This window comes from Caretta caretta, chromosome 2, assembly GCF_965140235.1.
Source record: "Caretta caretta isolate rCarCar2 chromosome 2, rCarCar1.hap1, whole genome shotgun sequence".
In the NCBI taxonomy this organism is placed as follows: Eukaryota; Metazoa; Chordata; order Testudines; family Cheloniidae; genus Caretta; species Caretta caretta.
Genome location: NC_134207.1, coordinates 66,687,717 through 66,707,113, shown reverse-complemented (window position 1 = coordinate 66,707,113; position 19,397 = coordinate 66,687,717). Strand labels below are relative to the sequence as shown.

Sequence of the window (19,397 nt, the reverse complement as noted above, 5' to 3'; positions counted from 1 at the left end):
CACCAATATTTCTTTAATTGAATTTTCTCTAAATGAACCTTCCTCAAAGAATGCTATGCAGCTATTTTTGCCCTGAAAAAAAAATCAGAGTAAAATTCTCAGTTTTACACGTATTATCTTATCAAAATAAAACAGTTTAGTGTTTCCTATAAACAGTGTATGATGGGCACAGTAACGATACCTAATTCATTATTACAAGTGAAAAGCTGACTTCGTAATTTACATTAAAATGAGTGTGTTGGTCTTATTTTACCACTCAGTAAAATCTTACAAATAAATTGACAGTCATGTTCAGTGGAACCCTGGGCAGTTCCAATGGCTTGAAAGAGTCTATTCTAAACATAGAGACTATCTCTAGAATTGTACACTCATCAAGTGTAGAAGAGGAATGACAGGCATTTGTACATGCTTTTTATAAATATCCTGGCATATATGATGCTAGATTTCAAGTATATAAGACAACACAGGAAAGCTATGAATAAGGTTACACTCATGTCTCAGAGTTTGTCTACCAACACAAACTACATGAGGTTTGATCTCACAGGGGTCATATACTGAAACACCTGAAGAAGTGGTAAGATCACGTGGAAAACTGTATGAAAGACCCGAGTGTTAATTATCCATTAAATCTTTGTTTTGAAATGTCCCTAAAGAGATGGTAAATATGTCGTGAAAGTAACAAAAAGTGCTGCTCAGTCACATCTGTATAAGCTTCAAGCATTGCCATCTCACTCCTAACCTTTACTCACAAACCACTGGACAGTCACGTGCTTCTAAACTTGACCTCATCAACACTTTGGATTCTGTGAAATAGACACCAAAATGAACATCAACAATACGATTCTGCAAATTACCCCTTTGATGTTTCAAGTCTGCATGTTGCAGTAATCTTACCTTTGTCTGTGGGTTTTAAAACAGTGGTTTATATCAGTTGTGAAATCCTGGGCATTATGAATGGCTCTATAAATCAATATCAAAAGTTGCTGTTAACTGTGTACAGTGGGTCCTGTGACATCCTGTTCCAAAGCGAGTGATTCATACTATGTCCTATACTGTGTTTGTCTACTTCATCTGAGGCATGCACAAAGAAAGTTCAGCTTACCATGGGAATGTCTGAATTGTGATACTGAGCATGATCATTGCTGTACAGTGCCTGCATTAAAAATGAGGCATTTTATGTGTGATATCACAGTTTCCTCCTATATTCAGAAAAGAGTATGACTGGTAATTGCGCAGTGCTGTGGCCCCTGCTGGCAAATGTGATCCTTTTACTGATGACCACTGGGTCTCTCATTTGCTCCACTGTGATTATAATCCCGCCTGCAGATGTTCTATGAGTAGGAATGGATAGGCTGCGGTATGCCTATGTTGAGAGATAACTTTGTATTGAGCGCTAGAGCAGAGCATGGATATGATAGGTATAAGGTGGCAATGAACAACAATATTTACACTAGATACCATGGTGCTGAGCACCATACAAATGCTGAAAATGGTTTACAATCTATCACAATATATATATGTGTTACCTTGGATACAAGGCTTGCTCTGTATGCAGCTAACTGCTTCAAATATTCCTTCTTAGCAGCTTCAGTTTTCTTTTTGTATACCTACAAAAGAACAAAGATCATTAGTAAATGAATCTGTGTCTATATGCAATTCCAATTCATTTCATTGCAATTTCATCTGTTTCATGGATCTTCAGAACATCCTTCTAATTAAACAACCATTCCTATTTCTCCAGGTTTTTTTAGGAGAGAAAGAGTAAGTAAAACACCAAGCATTTTAAAAAATATTGCTCACAGTAAAAGAGCTCCTTTGCCTACAGAGTGATCCTGATATGTTTGACTGAACTGAGGACATTTCTATTGGCATGATAGCTTCAGTTGTCAAAGGGATGTTAAATTCGGAGTATAGTTCCAAACTGGACCAGTGGGGGTGCTCTTCATTGTGTCTCCCATCTGGCAGACCAGCTGAACTTCTCTGGAAAATAGGAGAGTCGGTGGGTCCAGGACTGCTGAGTTGGGAAGAAAAAAGGAAGAAATGAGATGCAGAGGACAGGGAGGGCTTGGGGAGATATCAGTGTCCTTCAGCATGACTGGGAGACTTTTTTCCATTATTAGGTAAACTGTTGGACAGTCAGAGAAGCCCAGTCCAAAGGAGGTCAGAGGCAAATCAAAGTTCTGGCAAGCTCTGTGCAGAAACGAGAAGCTAAGGAGCCATGAAAAGAAGTTAGTGTAAATCACTGTTCCAATCTTGACCTGCAAAGTTCTGCTGAGTTCTTCAAGAGAGTGTACCTTTTCTTGTATATTCCTCTCAATCCACTGTTCTGCCTACAGTGTAACTAACACAATAGCTTAAAGAGTTAAAAGATCCAGTTCAAATTTCCCCAGACTTCAGAACTGAAGGTTATTTGCAGGGACTGGCAGGACACCCAGACAAAATTATAATTGGAGCATTAAAAATATAGATAGATACTTGGAAAGCTAGCACCTGTACAGGGGGTACACAACCCTCCCAGCTGTGGAGGCAAGCTCCATAGAGGCTAATTTCTTGCCAATGTACATGCTGACAACCTAAAAGAGCCTTGCACTGTTGCTAAACCGGCACCCAGTCTCTGATTAGTTGGACTATGCACTCAAAGTGCAGCGGATGGCAAAAGCAACTTAAAACAAATTTGAGATGTCCTCATAAATTCTGCAGGTGTGTAGGACACACACACACACATTTCCTTTACAGTAAGGTAAACTTTATGAAATTTTAAATTGATCTCTTTTGATCCTCTTATTCTACAGTAAAGCCAGAGTATTCTCATAATGGCGAGCACATGGAAGCTGCAAACTGCACATACACTGGACAATACAATTCCAAAATACAAAAACAGAGCAACAGTACTGGGCTGGAAGGATCTGGTGCTACATCATTTATAGAAAGAATATTCTTGTGAAATATCTTTTATTTCAGTGAAGCTTTGCTTTCAGAGAAAGAACAATCCTCTGATCTAGGTTGGGAAAACTCAGAGGTTGCCTAAAGGATTAAAGATTTTGGGAAGCATAAAATCATGATGGAAAAAGAGGAGTCCTAGGATACCAAAATTGTAAATATCTACAGAGAGGAAAAAAGATTGTTTTTAGCTGTGCAACTGTGTGTGTGCATTCTTGTAATTTCTTCAGATTAGGATAAATATATGGTATAGGCTGAGCTCATATTGTTTTTCAAAGAACTGGGAATAAGTTACTTTTTAAATTGTGATTGTTTGCAGTTATAGGGCAAATTTATTGTTTTTTTCAGAAAACAAAATGAGAATTAGTTGACAATCTGTTCCCAGGTGCTAAAACGAATTAACTTGACCTACAGAACAAAGATGAATTCAAATTATATTGTACTTTTGAATACAGCTGCATCGTTTTGCTATCCAGATTTTAAAACCACAACTGAGTGTAATAACATCACATACATAGAGACAAGACATTTAAAAGATCACATAGGTTTTTTTCCTGATATTGTAGTCCTGATTCAGCTGATCAGAAGTCTTATTTTGCATTACATGAGTATCAAAATTTTATGCAGTGTAGTTGTAGCCATTTTGGTCCCAGGATATTAGAAAGACAAGATGGGTGAGCAAATATCGTTTTTGGACCAACTGCTGTCCATACAGAGTCAACTTCTGAGCCATACAGAGCTCTTCTCCTTTCCCAGATCGGAAGAAGAGCTTGAAAGCTTCTCTCTCTCACCAACAGAAGTTGGTCCAATAAAAGATATTACTTCACCCACCTTGTTTCTCTAATATCAAAATTTTAAGCAGGCCTACTGTGCATTTATAGTCAAAGCATATGGAAAAGTTTCTCAAAGAGCTGGATTTCCTCCTTTCCCTTTCCAAATTGTGGTATACAACAAAGCAATCTCATTTTATAGCATAAACCTAACAAGAGTTCTGGCTTGTACCCAAACATCACTACTGCATATGCACTTAATTATATAGTCTTCATTTAATTATTTCCCACCTATCCAGCCATAATATTCAGCATTAACCATGCACATCATTTTTCATACCTACTTTTCTTAGGCATTCTCTCAACCTGGTAATTGCAGTATAAACCCCAATTAGCACTATTTTTTTAAACTGACCCTGATATAGGATGTCACTATGAGTACTATGGCACACAACACTTTTAATGTTATTCAGAGGCAGATTTACATGGTTGGGTTTCTCATTCTGTTTTTTTGTATCTTTCTCAATGTTTTTTTGGGGAAATCCCATTCCAGCTGATTTGCATGTAGTGCAGTTCTATGGTGCAATGGGTATTTGTTATGGGGCTTGGGCATGATGGCTTGGGCTCTTATTATTTTTTTTTTTGTCTTCTTCAAGAATCCTAATATTTAGGCCATTTGTTAGTGGGTGGGTGATCCTGACAGGAAAAACTGCACCAGTATTTCCCCTGAGTGTTCCTGCCAAGGGCACCCGTTCTCAAGCTTCTCACTCGCCAGCTGTTGCCTTTCTTGGGTGGAGACCCACTTCTCATTCCCTTCTGACCAGGGTATTTCCAGGCACAGTTCCCTGCCTTCATTGTATTAGCCTCTGCAAAAGACAGTCTGTCTGACCAGGCTGGCTTGCTTTCCCTTCAGAGATGGCTAACAGCGTGAGTGCCCATAGTTATACTTACCGCACAGCTCTTTTTATGCAAGCCAATTTTGTTCTTAAAGTAAAAGCAGAAGAGAGAAAACATATTAAAAACAATAAAAGAACCTACACGCATGCTAATAAGCTTACCAGAGATCACCCTGACCCTAACGTGGGCTTTGGCAAGAGCAGTCCTACAACACCTCACCCAAGGAAACCTCGTTGTGATTTCACGTTCATCCCAGCTTCATCTCGGAACAAGCACACAGTCTTATGGGGCCTCAGTAGGCCCAGTTCTTCCAATCCTCCCCCAGCTGCCCTTGTCCATTTGGTGGATCAGCAAGAAGGCCCTGAGTCTGTTTAAACCAGCTATTTATCCAAAAGTCCTTTCTTTGTTGGTCCCTGGATAATCCAGTTTGAATTTGTATACGTGAGCCTTGCCAGGGAGATGGCTTTAAAGGCTGATAACCAGCGGAATTAGAGCAGCAACCCCCTCCTACTAGAGAAGTTACATACAATAACACAAACACAATTATATTTTTAATACAATGGATCCCAAATGTATTAATCCTAATTCAATACTGTTTAACTTAATTCAAAAGTTTATCTTAATTTCATAAGGTTTGTCCAGCATATTGCGGGATATTGTCAGTCTATCCCACTGACATTGGCTGTTGAAATATTGATTGCTGATAGCTGCAACACAAGTGGGGTTGGGGTGGACAGGTAGACTGGGAGTTGGCTGGTATCATCAGTAATGATAAGATTTAGTGTGTAGGACATTTTTCCAGTTGAGAATGTACGCATCCGATGAAGTGAGCTGTAGCTCAAGAAAGCTTATGCTCAAATAAATTTGTTAGTCTCTAAGGTGCCACAAGTACTCCTGTTCTTTTTACGGATACAGACCAGCATGGCTGCTACTCTGAAACCTGTCATAGATGACACTGGTAGCTGGTACCCTGGGTTTTGGCCTGGGCTCGTACATGGAATTTAAGCAGATGGGGAGACTAGGTGGGTGGCACTAGCAGTTTTAGCGGTATGTGCAACAGGTATAAGCAAGCCAAGTGCCCTTCCCATTCTGTTTCAGTCGCTGCCAGAACTTCTAGCCCTCAAGCTTAAATACATCTTTGTAATACATTGAGTAGACTTGATGCCTTATAGACATTTTAAAAAGGCAAAAAGCTCATGTCATCACTGAATTGTACCCGTGACAATGGTTTAAACTGTTTTGTGCATCACAGTTAAGATGGTGAGGAATTCCGAAACACAGAAATACATTAAAATTGTCCTCAGTCTGAGAGGGAGATTTCTGTTCTTTTGTTTAAGAGCAACAAACATTGTAGCTTGGTTATAACCTTATGTTGCCAAGATTTACTTTTACTTTTAACACCTCCAAAACCACTGATGAGGCTTATGTTCGCCTCTGAAACGAGTAAGCACTGGTAAACAAGCAGCTTGGATGGCAGCACATTTTTATAGAACCTGGCCATTTCCAACTTGTTTTTTTAATTAATGTGATAATTAAATATAAATTGACTGGGTGAAACCCAGTTGTTCCGACAGATTCCTATTTCTGCTCCTGGCTTAAGTAGGGCCAGTGGGATGATCTGACGCTCTTGGGACTCTGCCAATTGGACCTCAAGAGCAGATCCTCACACTGGGCTGGACCTTTGTGGGTCTCAGGTAAGCAACTGTCAGCAGGCTGCCAGGGGGAGGGTTGGAGTGCAGCGGCTTCCATGAACCCTGCTATCCAAGGTTTGAGAGCCATGGGTCATGACATCACCGCCACCCCCCGCCCCAAGGGGTTGCATTTAAAAATGATGGGACTTCAGACTATGGACTGGGGCCTTGCGGGTCAGAGCTATATCTTTAGGACAAGACGTTGGCCTTCACATTTCTGATTCCAGGGTGGTAGGTCAAGTAAAGTTTAACTGGGAGAAGAATAGGGCCTACTGGAACTGTTGTTGCTTTAGGGTGCTGGCCTCACACAGTTACTCCAGGTTCTTGCGATCGGTAAACATTTGGACCAGATGATGGGCCCTTCCAAGTAGTGTTGCCACTCTCGAAGGCAGTCTGAATTGCCAGGAGCTCCTTGTCAAATATCTTGTATTTGCTCAAATACCGCTTAGCAGGAGTAAACTTCCTTGTGAGGTAGGCGATGGGGTGCAGTATTTGTTTGGGTCCGTGCCTTTGGGAGAGGACTGCCCTGATCACTATACTAGGAGCGTTGGCAGAATTCTGACAGGAGAGTGACCTGCTCTCACCAGGGAATGAGGGCATCATGAAGGGTCAGTCAGGAGATTCCAAGGATCAGGGGAAAATTGCACTAGCAAGGAAACCTGTAGGGTCTGAGCTGTAGAGGCATCCATAAACTTGTCTACTGCTCTCCAATCAATGAGGGCCTGTTGGAGGGGAATCCATCAGGCCTTCCCCAAGATACATAGATGGATAGGAACCTGCCAATGAAAAGCCCCTGGATGGGGCTCTGGGTACATCTCAGAGAGGACTAGGGTGTGGGGAAGTTCTCTTCTTTCAAGGCTGAGGCTCGGTGCCTGGACCGGTTTGTTTCCCCAAAGCCCTTGGTGTTCGTACTGGGCTGGCCAAGATGGCATGGCCAGGTTCACCACAGTAGAAGCACAGGTGGTGCTGATGGTGCCATTCCTTTTCTTCAGATGAGAGGCACTGACAAGCCAGATTGGTTTGCATGGGTTCGATGGGCAATATACAAAATTCGGAGGTCATGGTACGCAGGTAGGGTGGGCTGCAGGGGACCTCTTTTCTCCTCTCTTCGTTCTCAGAGCTGATTATCTATGTGGATGGTGAGGTCCACAGGGATGTCTAGGCTGGTAAACATCTACATAGGCCAATTTGTCTTTGATTTATTCCCACAAGCCCCACTGGAACTGCTACATCTTCAGTGCTTCGTTCAACTCTGCATCTGTGGTAAGGCGGTGGAAGCGCGTTGCATACGAGGCCACCGTGCCTTGCCCCTGCTGGAGTCCCTCAGCCATTCAAGCTCAGTGTGGATCATTGAACATGGTTGACATTGATTGGAGAAAGAAATCCCAGTGTGACAGCACTGGGCTATAGCCTTCCAGCAATTGGGAGGCCCAGTCTAAAGTGTCTCCTCTCAGCAGGCTGATTACCAAGGCGACCTTGGCCCAGTCAAAAGCATACTTGCACAATGCAGTGTGGACACCAGAGCCCTAGGTTCGAACACAGGTTAGAAAAGTGTTAACATAGGGTTAAAATACAATATAGACACTGAAGCCCAGGGTTCCCTAACATGGGTCAGCAGACTCAAGTCTCACTAGCCCTGGGCTTACATTGCAGTGCAGACGTACCCTGAGTGAGCAAATGAACAGTACAATCTGTCCAAAGGGGTACCCCAATCCTGCTGGAATATTGGACATTCTTTGGCCTACAAGACTGAGAGCAATTCCTGGTACATTCAGTGTTCTTAGAACCTGTAACTGTTTTATTTATATTTTTTCTGTAATGCTTTTACCCTCAGAATAAATTTATTTTATATTCTAAAGGCTGGTTGGTACCTAGTGTTCACTGTTGAAACCTCTGAAGAAAGGTTAACCACAGAAGCTGAACCCTGATCAGACCTGCTGGGGAAATCACAATGAAGTACAGAGGGACTGCAAGCCTGGTCTGGAGAGATAGAGATATAGGTCTCCACCTAAGAGAGGTGATGGCTAGGCAGGAAGCCTGAAAACTATAACAGACATATTCCATACATCTAAAAAAAAGAAATAAATGCTCTCTGTGAAAGTCGTAATTCTAGGAGCAATGCCACCATCTCAGAGTTCTTTGAGTGATGGATGAAGTGATGTTACCTATGGAAGTACCTCTTCCAAAGAGTGAGCTTACAATCTCTGGAAAAAGATTACTGTGCTGCTCTCCAGAGTTGAATCCAACCTCCAAATCTCCATCCCCAGGCACGGCTGAATGGGTTCCTTCAGGCTCAGAGAAAGCTGAACGTTTGCCAAAGCGGGAGGCCAGTGTCCAGTTTTAATCCTTTAATTTTGCAGTAGAAGCAGCACCCAGAACTCTGAATCCCACTAAAATGTAGCTGTCATATAAACAATCCACAGAGCTGGTTAATGGATAGTGAAATATGCCACTATTTGACTTTTAATCTAGGTACAAACTGTAACTGAGAGAGGCTGAGGGCTAGCTCTACAGTTCAGCAGTCTCTTAGATGACATAGTATGAAAATGACACTGATGATATATTAGAAGCTTGGAGAAAAGAATTCATTTTTTCTGGCAGGCAAAGTTAAGGTCACAAGCCAAATTCAGCTCTAGTATTAACCAGGTTCAACTCAATTGATTTCACTGGAGCTGTAGCCACTGACACCAGGGCTCAATTTGACCTCATGAGCTTGCAGTTTATAAGGTGAGATTTTGGGTTTTTTTAGATCAAATGCAAGTTTTGGATAACACCAGCACCCACAAACACAAACATTAAATGTGTGATTTACGTGGTAATTACTTGTACTCAGCTGTACTCTGCAAAACTGGATCTAAACCCAAATGGACTACAATTAGTCTGATTAAGTCTCGCTGAGTACACAAATGATTTAGTGCCTGACTCCCATGGACTTTTAGTCTAGAGAATGGAGGGTGAGGGAAGGATGAGGAGGAAATTGTGATTATTATTTATACTACAGTTGCACTTAGAAGCCTAGGTTTCATTGGGCTGGGCATACTACAAACACATAACAAGAGACAATCCTGGCCCCACAGGTACATGTAGGATGTATTTAGTAGTAGTGTTTGTTGTATGCACCACTTGGACATTTGAAATTCACCCCTGTGGAGGGCTACCCTCTCCACCACTTTAGCACTTTAGTGAGGCTGCAGAAAAGAAAAGGTTGGGCTGGAAGGGAGGCCAGTAGATCCATGAATATATTGACTAAGTGGCCTTATAGAGGGTGTGCAGCAGTTACTATTCTGATGTATGTGGCTTGGGGGTGAATTCAATCTTCCCAGTCCCAGGCTGGAAATCGTGTTTACCCTGGCAGCTTTGTGTGAGAGGGATGGGTTTGATCTGTAAGAAATTTTGTGAAAAAATGAACTGCAACGTTGAGGTCTGATACTGCCCCCTTCTGAAGTTAGTAACAAAACTATGCACCTCAATGCGAGCAAGATTTGGCCCTTGCAGAAACTGTTAGACTGCTTAATCACGTGTAGCATTTTGATACCTTAACAACATACATGTATATATTTTATTGACCTACTTGTGTTCCAGTTCATTAAGCCCAGCTGTTCTCAGAGGAAGAGAAAAAGAGCAGAAAGCAATGGGAAGAGGGATCCAACCAACTAAAACAAACTGGAATAGTTGTTTTAAATGCCTCATGTGTTTATCTAGCACTTTCAAGGGAAAAAGCGGTTTTATTACAGAAATTTGCCAGTAAAACATGGGTTTCACTAACAGAAAAGGGGTAAAACCAACGATAAAAGCCTCTTTGCTGTTATAAATAGGGAGGAAGGAGGAAGCAGTTTAAACTCTACTGATAGCAAATGGAGGAAAACACTCCCTCTTTCTTATCAGCCATTCAAGTCTCAACAGTGAAGTAGTTTTTCTTGTGACTGTTTCTGAATATATTTTGTTTTCTAATTCACAGTGGCAGAATACACAAACAGATTTGTCTCTACTTCCTATTCTCGTTTACACAATAAAGTAAACAAAAAAGATTAAAACCCTCAATAATTGTATGCTACCCATAAATCTGAGGATATATTTCAATAATTTTGTGATCTTTTTCAAAGCGTTTCATATTTATCCTTTGGAGATTGTTTTATAAATGCATTGCTAGTTTAAAAAGTAAAGGTTGCTAAAAGGGAATTTTAGTGTGTGACCTCAAAGCAGGGGAGAAAAAAACAACTCAACTCAGTACTCTCTTTCTCACTGCATGTGGTAGAGGCTTTACTTCATAAGCAACTAATAATGAATAAACTGTGAATAAATGTTTTGAAAATGTAACTGCATATTCTCACTTGAAAATATGCACTCATTTTATACTATTTCAACAACTATATAAGTCCCTGCAGAAAAATATCTTGTACGCTCTAAAATGCTAGAGGCAGATCCTTGGGTGGTGCAAACTGTCATAGCTTCATTAAAGTCAGTGGAGCCTGGCAATTTACCTTACCTGAGGATCTACCCTGCAATTTTAAAGACACAAAGGGGTTTAGGTGTCCAATTCCAACTGAAAGTCAATGGGAGTTGGGTTTCTAACTCCCCTTTGTGCCTTTGAAAAATCCCCCCCACCCACAGGTTGCATATATTACATATATATGATCAGATTATGTCTTGCCCTGAACCAAGAACACAAGGGGCAGAAAGAATGTAAGATATGCAGGGGGTGAGCATATATGCTCACGGAGAGGTGGTGTTCTGAAGCTGGCCAAATTTGGAAAAGAGCAATATCTTTCTCTCTAAAAGGGTGTGGTGTGTGGGAATTTCAAATGGCACAGTACCTCCCAGAATTCCTCCTTGGGAGATGCAGGGAGTTCTCCTTTTAATTGCTCTCCCAATGCAGAGCTGTGCCTTCAAGGCACATTTGAGCCTGGAGTAACTTGTGAAATCAGCACAGAGCCTGGTTGCATCAAAGTGAACTTAATGTAAAAATATTCAGCAGGCACCATTTTATCTTTGTAAAATGCCAGTATTTTAAAGGTTAAATATTGGAAACTACTTTTAAAGACAGTTCAGAATTACCAGATTCCCCCCTGAATTAGCTAGTTTTCTACTTTTTTATTACACATTTAAAAAGCTGTGATCCAAAGAGAAACTTTTTAAAAATTGCTGAGATTTTTTTTACACACCCATATATATATATACACATACATACACATACACCAGAATCATTCTGGGTTATTTTTAGTGGCCAAGATAGAAACTCTTGAAAGCTTGAGGTTTATAACAAACATGCTAACAGCATCACAAATGTTGATACTAATACAGAGGGACTTCAATTTACTTAAGTATTGGTAACATACAATCCAAGTTCCATCAGATGATAAAGAATAAATTGCTGCATTCATCTAGTGGGTGTTTGAGCACCAATGAGGAGTAAATTATTTGATTTTGTGGACTCAGAGGATTTGTCAGCTGCCTCATAAGTATAATTCTGGCTCTTCATATTCCTGCTGCTTCTAATTTAGCAGGACAGGCTCATAATTGAAGCAAATTAACTATTTACACTTGTCACTTCTACCACGGGAAGAGGACACATCAGCAGGAAAGAATGAGTGGGAAATTAAATTCTTCCCACTTGTGTCAGATCTGCCCTTATATAAACACATTAACAGTAATTTCATGAGGCGTCAAACATAGGAATAAATACTGAGGGATAAAATAATGAGGTGTTGCTATTGAGCTGAACTGTTGTAGCTAATATTACTGTGTATGAATTATGTAGCCTGAAAGCAGGCATATGTTACAGCACTTAAAACTGTTGCTTTGCATGTGCTATCTGATCATTAAGCTTTGGATCCCTAGGTAAATCCATCTTTCTTCCTGCTGCAAGGGCCAGTATAACATTTAAGTAAATACAGACATATGCAAACATTATAATCTGTACATAATGGGCCAAATTCATTCCTGGTAGAACTTCAGTAAGTCAATGGAGTTACACCAGAGATCATCTTTGTGTATTACATTCATTTCCATTTTTAGTATAATAGCATGTTTATTTAGGTCTTTGGCGGAAGCTTTAAAGTCACTTACTCTAATGTAAACAAGAACGTTTTGTTTGTAATTTGCTAAATCTATTACAGCCTTTCTGGGTCTCCAATTAGAAGCTTAAGGTTCATTTAGTACATTTACATCTGGTTCTGATTTTAAATGACTTTCCTTTTTCACTTAAGAACAGAAAATGATCTAAGCAGTCTTTTTACCCAGTTTGAACCAACCTTCTATCTGAAAGCCAGAGAGGCTCAACTATTTAGTATGCCTAACTTTGCTCCCTAGAGGCCATTTTTCTCCCCTTTGTATAAAAAATATGTGCAAAGGGCAATGATGTACAGAAATCAGCTACAAAAATGGGATGCAAAAGAGCATGCCTTTTACTCAGGAGAAAAAAATGTTTGTAGTAAAAAGGAAAGGGTAGAAAAGCCACTGAAAAACACCAAAAATTCTGAATACTATATTGAGGAAGATGTGTACTGATTTAATACCGGTAAAGCTGATTTTGTTGGCCTTTTTATGAAACAAAAAAGAGATTTTTTTTTTCAAAAAAGTTTTTAATGAAAAATGGGGAAAATATTATAAGTCCTCCCCTATTTTTACGAGCTCTAGTTACGGTAGAGGAGGCAGTATTTAGGAGGAGGCTGCGGGGTATGCAAAAATGTGCAGATGTGCAGCAAACATTTGGGAACCCCTTCCAGTCACCTCTAGACAGACAGACAGACACTCTCTCTCTCTCTCTGCAGATGGCCCCAGCATGCTTGGAAATCCATGGAAACAGCTATAATATGGGGCACTGAAGTGCAGATATCTGCACACAGCAAGGGAAGAATACTTGGCTCCTTCTTTTCTGTAGTAAGTTACACTGTCTTTCCTGGGTAGCATGGTCATAATGTGCTGTGTTTTTTAAGCAGCGCCCCACCTATTTCAATTAGGAGTCCAGCTCAAAAAGTAATGGCATCATCTGATTCATAGTATTTCTGCTTTTTCCTGATTCCTTCCATATTTCCTCAGATCATGCTTCCTCTGACTTTTTGTCGTTTGAAAAACTTTTGTAGATCTTCCCACAAACTCTTTTAGTGGTCTAATCTGGTATGGTATCCCAAAAACTAGGTTTGGGCTGGCTAACTGAGTTCCCAAGCAGGATTTGTATCAAGCTCTGATACCGTTATTCATTCCATGGTGTGCAAACCATAGGAATATATCCCTTTTTTATAGCTAATGAAACTATGATCTGCATCATGATTTACTTGATCCAACTGTCATTCAAGTCAATAGAAAGACTCCTACAGATTTCAATGGAAGCTGTCTCAAGTCACAGTATATAGAAGATTTAATATATACCTATTTTAAAAGATATGAAATAGCTGAGCTGTTATTTTTCCTTCTCAGTAGTTGCCAGACAGTGGAAAAATAATTAACCAGAAAATCCCATCAGTACTTTTTAAACCTTATTTTCTCTACCTCATTATTATCTTCTTACATCTTATTGTGTGTTATGCTTTTCTTACTGATTAATTTATATTTAAGACAATAGAAAGGAATTCCAACTTAGGAAACTGTAATAATTCTATTTAAGTTCGTGAATAAGCATCAACTTCCAAAGCATAAAATCCAAAGCTTTATGATTACTGAAATGAAAGCCTAATTCATAAATAAAGTACGTATTCCTATGAGAACCCCACACTTTTGTTTTAATTTCTTTTTGAGATTCTATCGTCATGGAAGCCAAACTCCATATATGTTAATCCCTTGCTTTTTTAAAACCCAATTTTCCTACCAGAGCCCACTGATTTTGTGACAGTTACTTGTATCCTGAGACTGGAGTAGTAGGCCCTTAATATGGAGAAGGGCTAGCATTTTGGGGTAGCTTCTTGAAGACAACCTAGTTGATTTCAATGGGAAGGTCTGCTTAAAAAACAAATGGCACAGAATAGTCCTGTGTTTTTTTCCTGACGGTTGTACTTTGCAAAGTCCTGCTAGGTTATCACCAATACTGTTGTTTGTTAGTCCCAGTTTATAGTTATACTCATTGACCCATTAGGGTCAATGGGAGATTTGCTCAAGTAATTCTACAGAATCTGACTGACAGCTCTTTAACAGCTGTAGAGTACTACAGGCACAATAAGTGCTGAACAGAAATATTGTAAATGTTGATTTTTGGATGAAAATAAAAAGGGATACAATTATCTCATCCTTTGACCAGCCTCTATAGATAGTTGAAAAATGGCAAAAGGTCAACCAAAAAACAACAACAGAAACAACTAAACAAACACCACATTTTTCATGGAACCATTTGTGAAAAAATTACTTTTCTTTTACCAGCTCTAGTTTTGAGCAATTTTGATACAAGGGAATCAGTGGCCCTGATTCGGCACTGTGATCTGCATGGGTGGACTTCTGCACCCATGTACGTCAAAATGGGGGAACTTGGCCCTGGTGTTAAATCTAAGCCTGCTGCCGGTGTACTGGCACTTTTTTCTAGCTTGTAAAGATATCCTCTACCATGTGTTTTAGCAGTCATTAATAATGCTGCTTTTGCAACTTTCTTTAGCAAATATAAATGGTACATTTCAATAAATATGCATGTTGATAATCTCCAAGATGAATACGAGGAGGAGCCAGAGTCTACAAAATGCTGTTGAAACTGCTGAGCATTTCCTAGAAATTCCTCAGCACTTTGCAGGATCAGACCCTCAATAGAATGTAGAATTAATGTTGGTTATAAACACAACAGACCTAGCAAATAGGATTGACAGTTCTTTTGGATCAGGGGCTGTATTTTATTCTGTTTATACCACACCAAAGAATATGGGCCCTGATCCTGATTGATGCTTTTAGGTATTACTGCAAGACATAATAAATTATAGAAATAAATACGCAAAATGAGTCAAAGACAGAGGAGCAAACATATGGTAACACAAAGTATTGTAATACGCCGCATATATATCTGGTTGCATTACTCTTTTCTGTTTGAATTCTATAGCACGTAATTCTACTGTTTAAAACTCTAATGGTTTTCCAAGGTTCAGCAGTTTAGCTTGAAGACAATGCACATAACAAAACCAAATTCTGTTCTAATTTTTTTTCCAATACAGGAATTATTCAATTATTGCTTTCAGCTCTGAGCAGGAATACTGAAATTAAATTGGGAAATTCCAGGTTTTTTTCATGAAAATTGAATCTGTATTTCTTTTAGGTCTCTGATAAGCATGGGGACTATTTTTTATACTACACAAAAACCAACAGATGAGGAGCAAATTTTGTTTCCTCACGAATGTGCATTTTCAATTTGTTTTTGTTTATCTCCATTGTATGGTCCTGGACTATTGCACAGCAACTGAGATTTTCTACTCTGCTGGGGGAAGAAAACTTTATAGTGAGTTCTGGAAGGAAGAATACAATGATGTACCTAATGGCTAATATGATTCAGACTCATAAATAACGGTAATTATAAAATATGCTGGAAGAAAGACAGAGGAGTGGCTAAAGTGTTTTTTGACCTGTGTTTTTATTAGAGAACAGTAACATTAATTGGAACTAGAGACAGGGACTATTGTGAAGTTCAGATATGGATCCAAATTATCACCAGCTTCAGGGGAATCTGGATCCAGGATTCTAGTTTCAATTGAGATGGGCCGAAGATCCAGATGTAAGCTTTTGGAAGGGTGTGGGTGTTTGGATTTGGGGTTCTAGTGCTTGAACATCACTAGCAAGAACTCTGAATTTGCATCATTGCATGTCATGTGGGCAAAACTCTGAAACGGCGTAAAAAACATTAAGGGTGCACTATTACTGGCACACAGTGAAGGGGGAGAAGGTGTAAGCAAGGAGCCTAACCCCTCTTGTACAACCCATGAAAGGACCTACAATAATTACAACTCCATTGTTCTCTGATACTGCCCCCGCCCCCAACCCTGACCCTGGGACACAAGTCACCGCAAACGGAATAAGGGTTAGTCCTGGCCTCTCACCCACTCAGCACTGGCTGAGCACACCAAGGACCCAAGGCCATTTTTCTGCATGCTGGAGAGGATCCTGAGAGACAACCCTTCCTGCAATGCCTGCCTGTAGGTATCTGCACTAAGAAAAATACAGTCAAAACCTTTTGCTACTGAAATTTATTCTGAATATAGTCCATGTTTCGGAGCATAGAGCAAGTAGTCACTCACATGATCCTGAGATGCAACATTCAACTATCATAGAGGAACTGCTGTACTGAAACAATCTTGTCCATCTAATCCAGGATCCTCCCTCAGACAGTGGCTGGGCACATTAGAGGAAGGCAGAAGAAAAAAACCCCACACACTTTAATGTACCTGACCAAGTGACCTCTATGATCCTCTGATTCACGAAGTTACCTTTCCTCCAGCTGAACTTTCTGGAACCCACACCTTATTTAGTAACAGTAACAGTTTTTTTTTTTTTTGGGTCAGTCATTAAGAGCCAAATTCTGATCCATAAAAGTCAGCAGTAAAACTCTCATTGACTTTAATGGGACCTAAGTACCTCTCCATGCAATCTTCCAGCTGATTTTTTTTTTTGGGAGGGGGTGGGGGGAAGGGAGGGTGTTAGTGAACGTAGACAACCAATTCTCTGAAGTCCAGAAGTCAGGACTTACAAAAAAGAATTTTTAGTGACGCTGTTTTTAATAATAATAGGTTTGTATCAAGATGCTAGTCAAATCAGCATGGAATTAGCACGGAAAATGAGAAACCTCTGGAACGTTCTGCTTAGGAAGTCTTTACAGTTCTTTGTTTCTGTCAATTAGCATAATGTCTGGAGATGCTGAAAAGGACAGCTTCCATCCACACAGTGTTTTCTATTGAAATCAAATAAACACTGTATACATAAATAGATTCTGTGCTTTCTGTCTCCCTGCTGGTTGGCTGTTTACTCTGGCCTCTCCACCCTCCTCTCCTTCAGAGTCCCTCTGCAGCAAACCTCATTTTCCACTGTCCGGGCTCTCCATGTTGCATTCATTTTTGCTCGCTCCCCACTGTTCCTTACATTTCCCACTCCTTGCTTCCTGTCAGCTCACGTCCTCCCACCACCACATTAAAACCAAACAATGACAACAGAGAAATAAACCTAACATGATGTTTGCCAACCATCACTCTGATCATTGGGTCCGGCTCCTGCAATGAGCTCCACACAGAAGGAACCCTGAAACTCTGACAAGGTCCCATTGATTTCAGTGGGGTTCTGTGCAGATGTAGGTCCATCCTTACAGAGCTCCTTTCCGGATGAAGGCCTTTGCTTTCCCCCTCACCTTTTGTCTTTCTGATCTATTTAGATTGTCAGCTTTTCAGGGCAAGGAATGTATCTTCATATATGTTTGCCCAGCATCTAGCTCAACAGAGCCCCTATCCTGCTTGGGGTCTTTGGGCACTACTGCAATACAAATAATAAATAATAGTTAACAACAATAGCTTTGGGGAGCAGAACCCTATATTATTTTCTACAGCTGATTTCCATCCTTTACCTTTCTTTTTCTTCAGTGGCAGAATTACATTGTAAAAAAATTAAACACACATTTTAATATGTTTGCAAAATGTAAGGACATTGTTATAGCTGTAATCAGACACTACAGAGTGTTCTGTTTCTGTGTAGTCATGATTCCCCACTGCAACCACTAGGCTTTCTCCATGTGCTTAACAATGTACCTAGGTGTATCTTTGTTATGCAACACAATGCATTCTGTCATGTTTTATGGATTAAGTAAAACATTTAATCTTATATTTCTAAGGTAGACATGCAGAAGAAACAGTGCCTTACTGGGAACACTATTACCATCAGCCAAGGCTGTACATAACTTAATAGAGAAAGACCACAATGGACCTGGAAGGAGGGAAAAGAGAAGTGCAGAGCTGAGAATGTGGAGGAAATTATTACTTTAACATGGACACAAAGGGGACCTATTCACACTGCTTTACATTCCACCTGATTGTCTCTTACAATGACTCCAGGTCTTTTTTCAAGAGAGTGCTGAAAAAAGCCACTTGATAGACCACAAATAGGATCCATAAAGTAAAAGAGATAAGGAATCAAACTTTTCCCAGATTGACCTATAGTTCCTTTTTAAAATAGAAACAATACCTTAAATATATAGCAGTGAAAATGCATTTGCCAGAGAATGGTCAGTTAACAAAGGACTATCAAATATTTAGGGCCTGAGCCTTACGGATCTTATTCCCTGTCACACTGCATAGCTCCCATAACATCTCATCCCATAGATGAGACACAGAACATCCCATTTAGTCTTTCACTTTGTACAATATTTAATGACAGCATGTATACATAAAGAGGAGGAAAAAGCTGAACATATTCTCCCACATAGTCTGGGAAACTTTTGGGGAAGGGTTTGAATAACATATTGGTATCACCTCTTTGGTGGTCTTCAAGGAGTGGCTAGGGATAGACAGACTTTAAGCTTTCTGTTAAGTTGGAAAAGGGTAAAGATAATAATGAGAAAAGGGTAAAGAGCTGAAGGGGAGTATAGCTGGTTTTTAAACATCACTCTGGCAGTGTAAAGGAGCCTCATTGTAACTGAGTCTCAAGCCCTCTGACTTTGGCACACAAAATCCTAAAAGTAATGATATAAATTCGCAGGCAGAAGAACTAAAATACTCTTTCTAGTGGCCTAATAAACTGATATATGAAATGAGGTGGTAGTCCCCTGATAAGACACATTTTCAGGTTTACTTGGAATGAACAAAAGGAGCTGCTCAGAGTGGTTAGATGGCATGTACTTGATCACACTCTTCTAAAAGAAAGTTATTGATCTCTACAATTTATATCATGTTGTACCTGTTTTTGTTCCTCTCCCAAGCCATCCCACATCGAAGCTACAATTTTAGAGACTTCACCAAATGTAGCATTTGGGTTTTGGCCCTTGATGGCTGCTTGAGTGTCTCGGAAGAATAATGCATAGGCAGACACAGGCTTCTGTGGCTCATTAGGGTCCTTCTTCTTCTTCTTTTTGGGAGTTTTGGGTTTCTTTCCCATATCAGAAGCAGGTCGCTTCTCTCCTCCATTGACCTGTAATAAAAGTTCACAAAAGGACAGAAACTCA

At 40.0% G+C, this 19,397-nt stretch overlaps 1 protein-coding gene across 5 annotated transcripts in view; it reads right to left on the bottom strand.

Annotated features, from left to right (window-relative positions):
* The window catches only part of TOX (thymocyte selection associated high mobility group box), a 276,879-nt gene that overhangs the window by 28,480 nt on the left and 229,002 nt on the right, over positions 1-19,397 (bottom strand). For all 5 annotated transcript variants that reach the window (XM_048840750.2, XM_048840746.2, XM_048840747.2 and 2 more), the window contains 2 exons: positions 19,133-19,363; positions 1,527-1,607 (listed from right to left, as the gene is read on the bottom strand). In XM_048840750.2, the coding sequence (XP_048696707.1) occupies positions 1,527-1,607; positions 19,133-19,363 (312 nt within the window). The remainder of the gene's footprint in view (positions 1-1,526; positions 1,608-19,132; positions 19,364-19,397) is intronic.